Genomic DNA, 13,777 nt, shown 5'->3' with positions numbered 1-13,777 from the left:
CCACAGAGCAAAGCTGCTTTCTGTGAGTTTTCGTGATGCGATCGACACCTGAGCCTGTCCACGCTCGCATTCACACTGTTAGCAGAGGTAGCGTTGACAAGCTGCTCTGAAATGGGGACTAATTCCTCCGGCAGAAGCATGGCCTCAGGAAGGCAAATCCCAGGTCACTTGGGAAAGTCTTGCTTGAAACCAAGCCCTTGAAGTCCAACTAGAAGCCCACAGGTAGGATGCAGGGTTCTTGGAGCAATCCCAAAAAGAAAAATTGCTTGGGAAAGAGGCATGGAGCAGTACAGCAGAAATCATACCGTAAAGAAAAGGTGGTGGCTGCCTGAGCAGGTAAAGTTGGCTCAGAAACAGAGCCTTGATGTTCAAGGGTGCAATAACAGTTTAGGAACTTACACGTTAGGTCCTACATTTCATCCTTTTCAGTTTCATGGTTAGAAACCCAAAATTAAAGCACCCTGAAATCACCAGCCACTGAAAATGGAATTCAAGACAAACCTTACTTGAAGTGCATACAGCTTCCCCCCAGAGCGACATTTTCAGCTGCATCTTTTCTCATCCTAAGCCTGCTCTGAAGCCCTGTCAGCCCTCTCTCCTTATTCTGCATCAGCAAGGCTCACATCTGACAGGCTATCCACCCCTCAATAGGGATACAAGTTTTACAGTTTTATTTCACAATAAAAGTATGTTTTGTTGTAAAATGTATACGTTTATAATTCACTAGGCACTCTGACCTTGATAAGGCCGAGTAAACGCTACTTACACTGCTCTCAGCAGCCCTACCAACTCCTCAGGAAGGAATCACACCGTTCTCCACATGCTCAAGTGAAGAGCTGAGAGGGGGTTATTTACAGGCCTAAATATGCAGCCCATGTTTACACACACGACACCTTTTCTTGCTCCCACTGATCACACTTCTGGCTTCACAAAACCCCAGCTGAGTAAGAGAAAGGTGCAGTGCATCCCTGAAGTCCTCACGTTTCCCTCTGTGTGCCTTCTAGCATGCGAGAGCACTGTTGGTAATTTAGGGTGCAGTTACCATCCTGTATTCCCATATAAACGCTCATGCCATAAACCCATCAGCTATAATGCTGTATCAAGTTCCTATGTAGAACAGACAGGATAAGGTACGATCAAGTGAACGCTCCAGGCTGTACTTTCCCCCTCAGGAGGTACCAAAGCCACAGGAATGGCACATCAGTCTCTAGTCTCAAGACAAGCACAGCATTATAACCAGCACAACTGAGATGCAGGTTATAAATGGTAACGCTCGCCAACAAGAGCGAAGTCGGTAGGTTTTCCTTTTCCTCTCTGAGGCTTTTTTTTTTCCTCTCAAGAGTTGATGAAAGGAGCCAGACTGTAGGCCTGAGACATTTGTGGTGCAGGGCAGTATAATCGCACAGGGAATGCAGAAGAGGCTGCAGTCCTGCCAGGCAGGTTCGGAGACCTGTTGCAAATGCTGCAGCTCCCTCTCCTCTGTGCACAGACCAGGTCAGGGTAAGGCAGGCAGGAGGGCATCCAGGCCTTGTCCCATCACACAGTTAGGATTCAGGGTGGCATGCATCCAGCCAAAGGAGGTAGGAAACATTTTTGAATTCTGCAATAAAACAGAAACCTCTAATTTCTTAAGTTATTTCAGGTAACAAATATTTAAGGTAGTGGAAGCTAATCCTCTGCAGATAGAGCTAAGCCAACTTTAACAAAGGCTCAGTCTGGGAAACCAAGGGCTCTCCAGCCTTTCTACTGATACCTGCCACCAACTAACTCTTCATAAATTATTTTCATAATAAACATCATGAAACGGTGGAAGTCATCAGAAAATGGCATAAAGCTTTTGCCTTTGCTTAGAGTCCAGTAATTGAGAAGATGATCCTGTTTATTTCTCTGTGCCAGCTGCTACTTTAGTTTTGCATTGCTAGCCATAATTTTTCCTGTCCTTCAGAGTAAGAACACAAACCATTGGTTATAGAGAAACAGCATACAACTGAGAAGCCTTAAAAAAAAAAAAAACACATTTCTTTATATAAATGTTCTGTAACCATAGATTCTCCCACTACTGGTAATGACGTTAAACTATAAACCACAAGCCTCTTAAATTCTGTCTCTTACAGCCCCACTTTCTCCCCTATCTGGGGAGCTTTTTTCCCCATGCTTTCTATCCCTCAGGCTCAAGTGGGAGGGGAGCTTTGGGGCAGGGACTCTGCACACTGCATCGAACACCAAGCCTGCCTCTACATTAGCATTTAATATTAATGTACTTTTAAGAGTAATACTGTATTTGCTCAAAAGATAAGAGATGTCAGAATGAACCCAGGCGATGTTATTTTAGCTCCCTTGTGCACAATGATACAGCTTTTATGGATATGATCATGTCTCCCCTTCCGTGTGATCCAGCTTTCTGCAGTGCACTTAATGACTTAAAGTTTCCAGTTGTTTCTGGACTGGGTGCCCAGTTGTATCTCAGCACAATACCGCTGTTTCTGCCATTTAATTATAAACAAATGCAGATCTGACAATTGTGGATATGTGAGCACTGCATCTTCTGTGTCAGGCTCCAGCTACGCATCAAGCAACAAGCACGCCAAAACTCACTGGTGGGAAGGCAGCATTTAAAAAACATATTTCCCAACTGAAGGGTAAGAAAGCACTGAGTTGAAAACAAATGACCTTGCTTAGCCAAATTCGGGCAGAATCTTGCTTGAAAGCCGTGGAGCTTGCCATCTCAGCTCTGTGAAAGCAGCCTGGGACTTGGGCTCAGTTTCTTGCTCTGTCAGTTACCTGCTGCGTGATCCCAGGCAAGTTGCTCTTTTTCTCCATGACCTCAGTTTCCCAGATGCAGTATTGACAGAAAACAAAACCAAACATTAAAGACACCAAATGATCAATTACAGTGATTAGAAGACTCAAATTAGACCAATAGAAAATAATCAGGAGCCTTCATCTACAACACCCCTCAAAAAGAAAAAAAGACTTCCTCAACTGCTAGGAAAGCAACCAATCCAGATTACAGCCAGCAGGCAAACTAGCAACTCAGGTGTTTCATACAGCCATCCTGTTTCTTTGAAAGGCATTTGAATAACTTCACTAGCATTTCCTCACCCAGACTCACAGCTCCACCACACGGTAGGGGAGTTTTTCAGCTATTCTGCCCAGGATTTGTTAAAGGTCAAGTGCACAGTCGGAGCTGGAATGGAAACCAGGAGTTCTGACTTTCCATTATAAGCCTGACAGAAACAGCTCCTATGCTTTTGGCTCAACAACTGGCCAAACCCACTGATTAGATACATCCATTTCTAAAAAATTAATTAAAAACTACAACATAAAAAAGGCCCTGAGAGGCAGGCAATAAAAAAAAAATAATAATAAAGGAAAATGTCTTTTCCTCCCCCTCTCTTCTTGGGCAGACTAAAGTATTTGTGTCAACACCATAAATTGAAGAGCACATTGCCTTCACCTTAACCCAGTAATAAGTCTGGCTTGGGGCTGTTTCAAACATCTTTTACTGAGCTCTGGTGATGTCAGTATTATGTTCTGAACAGCAGCTTCAGCCAACAGCCAGAGCAGAATAAGATCCTGAAGTGGCAACTCCACAGAGGTGACTTGTCACTGACTGTATCAGCTCCGGATCTGATCCATATCTTCCACAGGCTTCTGACCAGTCTTCCTGTTTCCAGATGAGAAGTGTTTCTTGCTTCCTGTGCTAGTTTACAGATCAGGATCACTATGAAAATGCACTCCCAGATAAGCAGTTGAAGCAGAAATGCAAGTTCTCAGTGCCTTGGACTGAAGCACTCCTAGCTGAACAATTATTCCTTTAAATATTTATACAAGCTCCTCAAGTCCAAGCACTGCCACTCAGCTCTGTGCTTCAGTAAAAACGGGGAAAAAAAGTTCCCCCTTGTGCACAAATACCCAGAGCCGTGCCAACAGGTTACTGGCTGATAGTCGTGCTGCCTCCAGGCTCAGCACCAAGAACCAGGCAACTCAACGGGGAGGATAATCCAGATGCTGCAGGGAAGGAGGGAAGAATCAAGAAATCTGTTCTGCCTTGGTTTACAGCTGCAGCCAATAAAAGCTTTCAAAGTCTCTTCTGAAAGTTAGACATTACTAGGGGATTTGCTGTGTTCGCTAGAGCACACACAGCAAACGCAATGGGAGCATTATTACCGATGAATAAACATTAAATATCTTTGCCACCATAGAGGATTATCCAGATTTCAACCCGTTTATTTATCAACGCAGGGCCCTAGTGAAGTCTTGTCAAAATCCATCCCAGACCAGTGACCGTTTTAGTGTAAAATAAGAAGGAAGTAAATCTAAGCGCCTCTTACCACTTTTCTTTGCTCTACCACTAGATACACTGGGGAGCAAGCCAGATACAAATACAGATGTTGAATATTTTATTGGAGATCTACGTCTCTGAGTAACATTATTATGCAAAAATTTCAACTTTAATTAAATGGAAGAAAAATAAAATGTTCCTAGGCTAAAAGTTGGGCAGGGAGTCTTGGAAAAAAACAACAAAACTTACAAAGCTCAAAACCCAGAAGGCAAATAAACTCTCTAAACTTGTATACTTCTTTTTCCTTAAATCCCATGGTTAAAAAAGTCTTTTAGTTTTCCAGAGGAAGAGAATGGAAGTTGTCATCATACGTGCATGACTGAGGCTGATAAAGACAGATTCTGTGTCAAATTTTATAATCAACGCAATTTCAACTATTTGGCAAAAGAAATTAATTGGATATGTTCAATTGCTTTTTAATACTAGAGACTTGTTTGCAGCATACGTTCATTTCAGATAATAACGATCAGAAATATCCCACTGATATATGGGACTGAAGAACTACTCATCGCATGTTTAATTTTGAATCCTGTGAGCATGCTTATACGTAGCATACAAAATACCCTTCACTTTATTACAGTTTTAAATCTTTCTTCCAGGTCTGGCCTTGCAACCACTTGTCTTGATAAAATAGGTCACTTGAAAAAGGAAAGCTCAATAAAATGAATTACAAAAACAACAAGATTAAACTGATTGTGCTGTTTTTGTACAGTGCAGCTGAATTCTGCAAATATGCTGCTGGCTGTGGTTTGGCATTTAACAGCATGCGATCAGTGAGAAGGAGGAAATTTTATTCTCATTAACTGTTGCAGATTTACTGCAGCGAAAAAGGGCTATGTAACCTGAGAAGTGACAGAATGGAAAGATCAAAGCAGCAGTCTGGAAACTAAATAAACCTTCTGGCTACTTCCTGCAAGGAAAATTCACTCTGGCAATGTAAAACAGAGTCCAGTTAAAAACTACTCTCAGTTTTATGAGCTGTCACAGCAGCTTGAGTGGTTTGGACCAGTCAAGTTTAGAACATTATATTTCCTTGTTTTTGTCTCAGATACTTCTGTAAGCAGTTTTATAGTTTCTTTTTCTTTTTTTTTCATTTTAAAGAGAAAAATAAAATTCTTTTCTTTTGGTTGAAATCGAGAAGGTCACAGCTAAACTCATTAAGAACAGGCAGGTCTTCATTTGCACATTCCATTCCATTTACTACGTTTTAATATTTTACTTTGAGATTTATAAGCAATGTACATTTGCTTTAATAACTCTTCCGCGTTCTGTTCACTTATTGTTTAATATAAGTGCAAATCAGTTTACAGAGCCCAGATGGCTTGTAACCAGGGAGCCAGTCTATTCCTAGTAGCACATCTGGAGGGACTAAGAGCAGCAGACAGAACGTGGGAATTAATTAATGTTACATTTCAAAAGAGACAGACCCAGGTTTGGGGGATTTTTTGGTAGGACATTCCAAAGGACTTGAGCTAACTGCTGCAGCATTTTGGCATTCTTTGAAAATTCTTAATAGCCACCTAGACCATGTCGGTTAAATGAGGCCAACTGCAGGTGGAATATAATAAAATCAAAAGCAGCCCAAAAATGTGAAAGACGAGTGCAAGTGAAAGAGGCCCTAGTATCCTATATTCCAAAAGCACTGAAGTGCATTAAAACCTCAACACTAACTCTTCCCAAATGACATCTGCACCTTGCTGAAAAAACTTACACCTTCAAAATATTCCCAAGCAAGCTATTTCATCTATTAGCATACTAGTGCGATTGTTCGGAGCAATTAAACAGCTCTTACAGTAAATTAAACGAGTGCAACATGATCCTCCATGATCAGGGACCACACACCTTGGGAGGTGGTGTGGTCTGGTCAACGGGGCACAGAGAGCAGCCAGGAGAGCACTGCTCTGCTGAAGGCTCTGGCACCGGGCAGAGACTAAACTTCTCACCTTTGGTTCCCTGCCCACCTCGCCAATCCCTGCCCTTTGGGGTAAGGACCAGGCGTTGTGCTGTGGACATCAGCTGCATGTTGGGGGACGCAAAGAGCTGTTAGGAAGTTTCTCCTCGTGCAATCTAAGACGAGAGCAATGATACATAAGCAACCAAGCACATTAAGTTGCTGTATGAACAATACTGTTTATGAAGACCATTGTCTTTCGGTGCAGGATGCACCATTGTCATTTCGGTGCAGGATGTGCAGACCTCCAAGCTCTGGGAAAATCATTTTCCCTTGAAGAATCACAGCCCAGTCTTCAAAATTGCTACAATAACTGTCCACAGCATAAGAGTATAATTTGATTCAATACATATTAGTGAGACCTAAACTGGATTACAACATGATCAGGTTGCAGTACTTAATTTCTATAAACATGGCTTTGAAACCACGGTACAAAAAAACTACTAAAATGACAGCTAGCAGGGGATATGACCACTAACAGTGACCACACCAGGGAAAGGAATGAGGTAACTCTAGTTTAATACTGGTACAGAAACAAATTATTATAAACTGGACACCAAAAAATTGAAGTTTGCATTCAAAAGCTTAGTGATAAAGTGTTCCCATTCTGAAAGCATTGCTCTCACATTTACGTGTCAAAGGGAGACAAGCAAGTGCTTACAGTGGATTTTGACATTCAGGCCATGATCCAAGACCTAGAGAAATCAAGCTAAGTTTTTCAATTTATCTGTCCTAGACTGAAATCAAAAGCTCCAAAAGACAGCAGATCCTGCTCCTTACTATCTTTTAGATGCAAGTTGTTCATTCCACACATACAAAGCACCTGAACAGACACTGATGAATAAAAAGAAATGACTAAGCTTACCTGCCTGTTGCACATGAGTAGTCACTAAATGCCGCACTGTCCACCTAAGAACTGTGCTTTATCACGTCAAGCCATATCAAGCAGCATCAGAAATTTAGTGAAAGCCTCCTGGTCATGCTGAGTTTAACTTCTTAAAAACTAAACATGTAGGCAGTTAGAACAACAGGCTATGATAAAAAAAGATACGACTGCTACCACTAACAACATTTTTGTGGGATAAAGAAAACTAACAAAAAAAACCTTATTTGTCTCCAGAAACTTCATTGGTTCTGGGCTTCTCTTTAAGGCCTTTTCAAATTCATTTCAGTGGGATTTACAATTTGCTAATACTGATGTGTGATAAACTAATAAAAACTTGCCTACAAGGTTATAGGCCCAATTTACCAGTAAAACCTAATTCAATTCTCTTAGGAAATGCAAATTAAATAGTGTCCAAATGGTAGAAGCTGAGAAATGGTAGAAGCTGAGTACAACTCTGTACTGCAGAGGAAAAAACGCTTTACCTTTTTTCGCCCCCCTTTTAAAATAAATTTTAAGTATGGAAAATTAGTTTTTTCAGTAATGCACAAAACCAAGCGATATCACTATGGTAAAGTGTTTTGAAGTAGAACCATACTGCAATAAGAATTTACATTATACCAGCTTTTATTTCCGTCAATTAAAAGATTTTATACTTACTGTATGTCCATCTCTGATCACACCTCTACAACAGGAAAACATCGCTACCTCTACTCAAATGATGAAGAAATGTGAATACTGTCATTCCTACTCTAGCACAGACTCCACATCAGAATTTTTTTATCTTAATTTATATTTCTAAGACCTGTGAAACAGAGCTTCTTCTGCCACTGCTGGCTGTAAAGGGTTGCATGAAGCAGCTCACTTTTACTGTCAACTCACGCACCAGTTTTTACCTTCAGAGATAACCTGCAAGATGGCAATTAACTGCAGAAAGGTATAGCTCAAACTTCTAAACAAACCTTTCTGAAAACTGGTGTTTCAAAAGAAAGATACAATGGATGAGAAATACTCCCACAGCAGGGTCCCTCCACTCCTCCAGTCTTTTCTCCAGTCTTTTCCTTAGGAAGAAGGTTCTTTATATCAGAAACATCTCGTAGGGTTTAGAAACTAAGCAAGGAAAAGAAATGAAACCCTAACCTCAATGCCTGAGAAGAACAACATCAGACTGCTTTGTGAAGATGAGGATCTATATGGAAGATAGGTACAAGTGCTGATGTAGGAGACAAATTACAGGTACAACCAATTAAAAACATTTTGATAAACATTCAGGGTGCTTATTTGCCAGCACGTGATGCAGTTCCTGCACCCAACCTGAACAAGAGCTACTCAGCTGTGACACATGACTGAGAGCTTGCATCTCACTGCAGAAGTTAAGAGGAATGGAAGGCTACAGCTCTAGGTCCTTCCCTCAATAAAGTTCACATCTGATTTTCATCAGGGTACCCAAGCAAAAAAAGCCCATAGATATGACTCCTCTTGCCATTCAATATGGGCTTTCAGCACATGCAAGCTTCCATCAAATCTCTGTGGCTCTTTGGAGAGGACATGCGAGTACACACGCTGGGAACTGCGCACAGAAACACCTTGTCTCTGTGAAAACGAAGACCATGCAATGGCAGCTCTGCTCCATTTTATAATCAGGTTAAAAGATTCTGTACTGGAGAAAGCTTCCTCTGAAAGAAAAAAATTTGGGCTATCTCCAGCACTCCTATTAATCTTTCTAAAGCTACAGACAAGACAGAATTTGGGAACTCTGATGAAGCTATTTACAACAAATTGCCTTTCACATGTAAAAGTTTCTACCATTATCTAGTTAGAGCTGGGAAAGGTTAAAAAGTTTCTTCCCAAAAAGGGAAAGAAAAAATACTGTGGAAATCTCCATTATCTCCATTATAAGATCTTTAGCAATCACTATGATGTCTGTGTCTTAAGAAAATAATCTCTAGAAGGTGATTAAAATTTGATAAATGACCATAGATTCTTGAAGATGTCTTTCAGCTGGCTTTTCTCCCTTGCAGCTCAGACACTAAGCTGTCATCACTTCAGCCAAAAGGTGAGGGATTTTTTGTTTGCTACACTCGTAAAACTTTCACTCTATATTAAGAGTTATCACAACCAGGAGCACTGAATACAGATTTTTAATAACAGATGAAAAATTCAGATCTATGCCTAATGCCCATCTGCTTCTGAAAGACAGTATGACGATTCAAAGCTGGTAATCTAATCACAAAAGTCTTTTCCTAGCCAATGAAACAACCTGGATACAAGCTGTCAAAACAACCTTCTCAACCATTTATTTTGTGCAGAATGGAAAACATACCTTACAATCTGCTTGCATTCTGCTCCAAAGTTTTAAGGAAAACAAGAGAGGCTATTTATGTATTTTAATCAGTATTTCTACATAGGTTATATTCTGAAATGATTCTACGGACATCTTAAACAACAGCACAACTCTATTGAAAATGTAGTTCAGAAATAAGAGCTTTAATCTAAAGCTGTGAAGCTATATGACCAGAAACAAAACAATTCTATTTCTAACAATGTCTTGGGTCCCTGAAAGGAGGGGGACAGTATTATAAAATGCCAGCTTTCCAGGTTTTTGCTAATGTGCTGCTTCTCCTTTATGCTGACAAATGCTGGAAACATCCAGTATCCCGTCTTGCCCTCATGATGTGGCCAGAATAGCATGCAAGCAAATTTACATACTAAATTCAGGGCTACATAGTTTTACAATACTCTTCAGAGTTGTTCTGTACTGTAGGAGTTTATCATCCAGGGCAGCATTCTTAACTGTGACAGCAGTTAGTACTCTGTTTCAAAGGGAAGTCTAAGAAATCCTACAAAGGGAAGGTAATATCTTTGAAAAATCTAACCCTTATGATAATCTAACCCTTATGATATTCCACCTAGTTCGACAAATCTGTCAATTTCATTGATTACACACCTGGATATATCTGCTGTTCCAATTCCCCTCAATTTTCTTGAATGCAACTTGGTGGAACTGAAAAGGCAATCCCTGGACCGCTGCTAGAACTAACATCCTACAAGCAAAGCAGCACATGGTTTTCACTATCTGCTCCGTGCAATATAACTGGTCTAAGTCTGATACACGGCAGCTGGTGTGGGCTGAGTTCCCTTGTACAGGTGTTATTAAATACTGCTTATAGTGAAAGCCTTTCAGGCAACTTGAGTGTGGTTACAGTCATGGAAAAGTCTCTTAGACCCCTTTCTTTGGCTCCAAAAAATGAGGTTGGTGATCAGACACTCTTAAATCCTGGTAACGCCTCCCTTTATAAATACACTGGGGACATCAACACTAGTTCAATACCAGCTCAGCTTCTCGATGAGATTCAGGCACTAGAAAGGTCGGTCTCGCTGGCTGACCTGTAAGTACATTTATGCAGGCTCTTCTGAAAGTAAGGGGAAGTCCCGATTCAGTCTGAGCATGCTGCAAGGATAGGAAATAACCTCAGAGAAATTAAATAGCTGACGTAGCCTAACTTTTCCTCCTAGGACTGCAGAAAGGAGAAGAAAGGATTATTCAAAGTTGAGTAGAAAGAAATCTGCTCAGGGTTGTCACCTACCTCAAATTTCACAGGGTGGTCTTAAATGATGGAAAAGACTCACTCCGTTCCCAACTCACTGCACTGCTTAGCAAACAACTGTTTCTACTACAGAATAATAAAGCCTAATATAAGAGGCCAAGACCAGAAGACAGACACAACAACTAAATGCATAATAAAAAGTGTAACAAATGAAAAGACTGAAAAACATGCATCTACTCATTTTAAAGTCATCCCTCCTCAAACTCACAAGAAGATCTTAGGATTAAGTAACTTGTTAGTTGTCTATGCAAATCATAACATCTTTCTTTTAAAAAGTTTCTGAAAACATATCCAAATATTAATAAAAAGAACCATTTTTATAACAAAAATCTTGATTTATTAAAAGCTGGAACTGGTTAAAAATAAATCCTTGACATAAGGTTCTTGTTAGCTTTAAACTGTAAGCATAAAAATACCCTCGAATTATGTTTTGGTATGGATGAAATGTACTCTATATAACACATAAAAAGAGCCTTGACTTGCTGCTATTATTTTTAATTAGGGTCCCTAGCACGTATGGTTTTACCTTCCAACACCAATTGAAATTTGGGAAAAGGGAGGGTCTGACTCTTCAAACTCATGGGACTGGCAATTCCATGCCTCATGCCTGGAGCAATAATGCATTTTACATTAGCTCTAAGCATCAGGAAATCCTGGCTTCTGGCGCCAAGAAGTTCAAAACGATAATGACACACATCTGAAAAGTAGGATTCGCCATCCGACTGCCAGTATCTATTCTATCAAACAATTCAGTCCTGCTACGTTACAAATAGGACAGAACATTTGCAGCAGTCCATACTGTTTCCAATTAGACTGTGTCTGGACTGCAGATAAATCCATGAAGCAGTCATACAAAAAAAAAAAAGCCTACCGAGAAAACAGAATCGTAACGAGGAATCTGAATATTTACAGAGGCTATCAACAAAGGGCAATTACCAAGTTCGTAGTTAGACAAATTGCAGTTTGTCTGTCCTCTTTTTTAAGGTGGGCCTCTGAAATGCCTGGAGACATCACAAGGAAATCCTACAAATGTTTATTTTAATTAAGGATACACCAGGTGCATTTTGCTACTCATTTTACTTGGAAGACAATCAGATTAAAACACAGCTTATTATCATAGCTCCCTGATAAAGGCTTGAAATATGAGACCAAGCGATCTACTTTAACTTTTACCCATGGACACTCAAGATTTTTCCCAGATGAAAACTTTCTGGAAAGCCAAGAAGATTGTGACTAGGGATATCTTAGTTTATTGGAAAGAAAGGAGGATACAAACTTCCCTCTTCCTCTTTCTTCTTTTTCCTCTGCTTCCACGGGGCCATAAAGACCGTTGGGACTACACAGCCATACAGTTTCTGGTTAATACAGAAACCTGTCATCTCCTGGGCTGTGCGTCTATGTTAATGTTGAAGACCATGAGCCACACAGTAAGACTCCGAGAGCAGCAGATGGCTCATACTTCCCTCAGTTTCTCGATTGCCAGCATGCCCTGAGTTGAAGGCTGCACATGTGGAAGAGATCAGATGATGTGGTACATACCAGTCCATCTCTAATCCTTCTGCTAAAATATTAATCATAGTTTTCATAAATAAGTTAACAATGCCATTCTTACTAGAAGTTTAGCCAAAATGTTACCTAGCAAGCGACTCTTTGTAGACTTCATGCCAGTATTCCCTTCCCAAACACAAGCTCCACACAAAGGGTTGCACAGTTGATCCTTTCTGAGTATAAACACGTTTTTCCTCCTCAAGGTAACACATCTTAGTTCTATTTTTTCCCCCCAGTCTGAGGATTTTAGTTAATTTTTTCTTATATATGCTGCCACTATTACACCCTTGCTACGTTGTTGGAACATTAATTCAGCTTTCTGGTGCATCACGAGTACAATAAACAAACAAGTGTAAAATTCCACTGCCCCTTAAAAACTACAAGAAGCAAAAACTACAAGAAGCCAAAGAAAAACTTATTTTTGCTTCAGCTATGCATACTGTGAATTGGTCATACCTACAAATGGTGTCTGAAGTTGCAAGCAGTGCAAAAATGTTCTTACTTAGGAAGGAAACCAATGTTTTAGACCACATTGGTTGGTATAGATGGTACAGACTGACTGTAGCATGGTCTCTAACTCAGAATATTCTATGATTGCATGGTTGTATGCGTTCTTCACAAACAGCAATTTACCTGCTGGAGAAGGGATGCTGTCCAACAAGGTCTCCGTTTTGAAGATGATAATCACTGAAGAAATCTGGACTCACTGCTCCGTCAGGGGCTATTAGGCCATCTGTAAAAACAAGAAAGATGCAGAGACTGTAAAAGAAGAGGCATGATTTCAGGGCAGGCAGGTAATAACCTGCACTGGTTTGTCTCAAATTCATTAGCAACTTGGATTATTTCTGGAAGGAACATCAAGCAACAATAATACTGAAAAAGAGCAACTTCAGCTACAACAGAAGTTTCACTAGGACTCCATCTAGTCTATTGCCCTGAGAAAAGCTATACCTAAGAAAATTTCTCTTACCTCTTCATCTTAAGGCCTGGAGATACTACATCAAGAACCACATTGTCTGCCACATCATGAATGAAAGGGAACACAGAGGAAAAAGTAATGACAAGGGTCAAACATGGCCAGCAGCATAAAAGTAGAAGAGCAACAAAGAAAGCAACAAAGGCCTTAATTTTTCAAGAGACTGCCTTTTACCACTATCTTTTAAAACTGGTTAAAGAAAAAAGATGAAGCGTATCAGAAACAATTTCATGTTCCCTATTTCAATGTCTTCTTGCTATTCCCTATTTTTTTTTTTTTTACACGAACTCACAAGAACATAGATTACTGCTTTCTTTTGCTTCATTTATATTAAAGCACTGGCATTTGAAGATGCAAACATCTGTAAAGCCAGTAGTATTCTTTAAAGGCTTCATAGCCTCTGCTTGCTTTATAAAGAGAAGGAAATCAAGGGCTAACATCTTCCCTCTGTTACATCAGTGTAAAT

General features: G+C 40.2%; 1 protein-coding gene across 1 annotated transcript in view; it reads right to left on the bottom strand.

Moving 5' to 3' along the window:
• The window catches only part of KIFAP3 (kinesin associated protein 3), a 66,275-nt gene that overhangs the window by 4,595 nt on the left and 47,903 nt on the right, over positions 1-13,777 (bottom strand). Inside the window, exon 19 of the mRNA XM_035332604.1 lies at positions 12,969-13,068. Within this exon, the coding sequence (XP_035188495.1) occupies positions 12,969-13,068 (100 nt within the window). The remainder of the gene's footprint in view (positions 1-12,968; positions 13,069-13,777) is intronic.

This window comes from Oxyura jamaicensis, chromosome 8 (genome assembly GCF_011077185.1).
Source record: "Oxyura jamaicensis isolate SHBP4307 breed ruddy duck chromosome 8, BPBGC_Ojam_1.0, whole genome shotgun sequence".
NCBI lineage: Eukaryota > Metazoa > Chordata > Aves > Anseriformes > Anatidae > Oxyura > Oxyura jamaicensis.
Note: the sequence above shows the minus strand (reverse complement) of the source record. Positions and strands in the feature narration are given on the sequence as shown.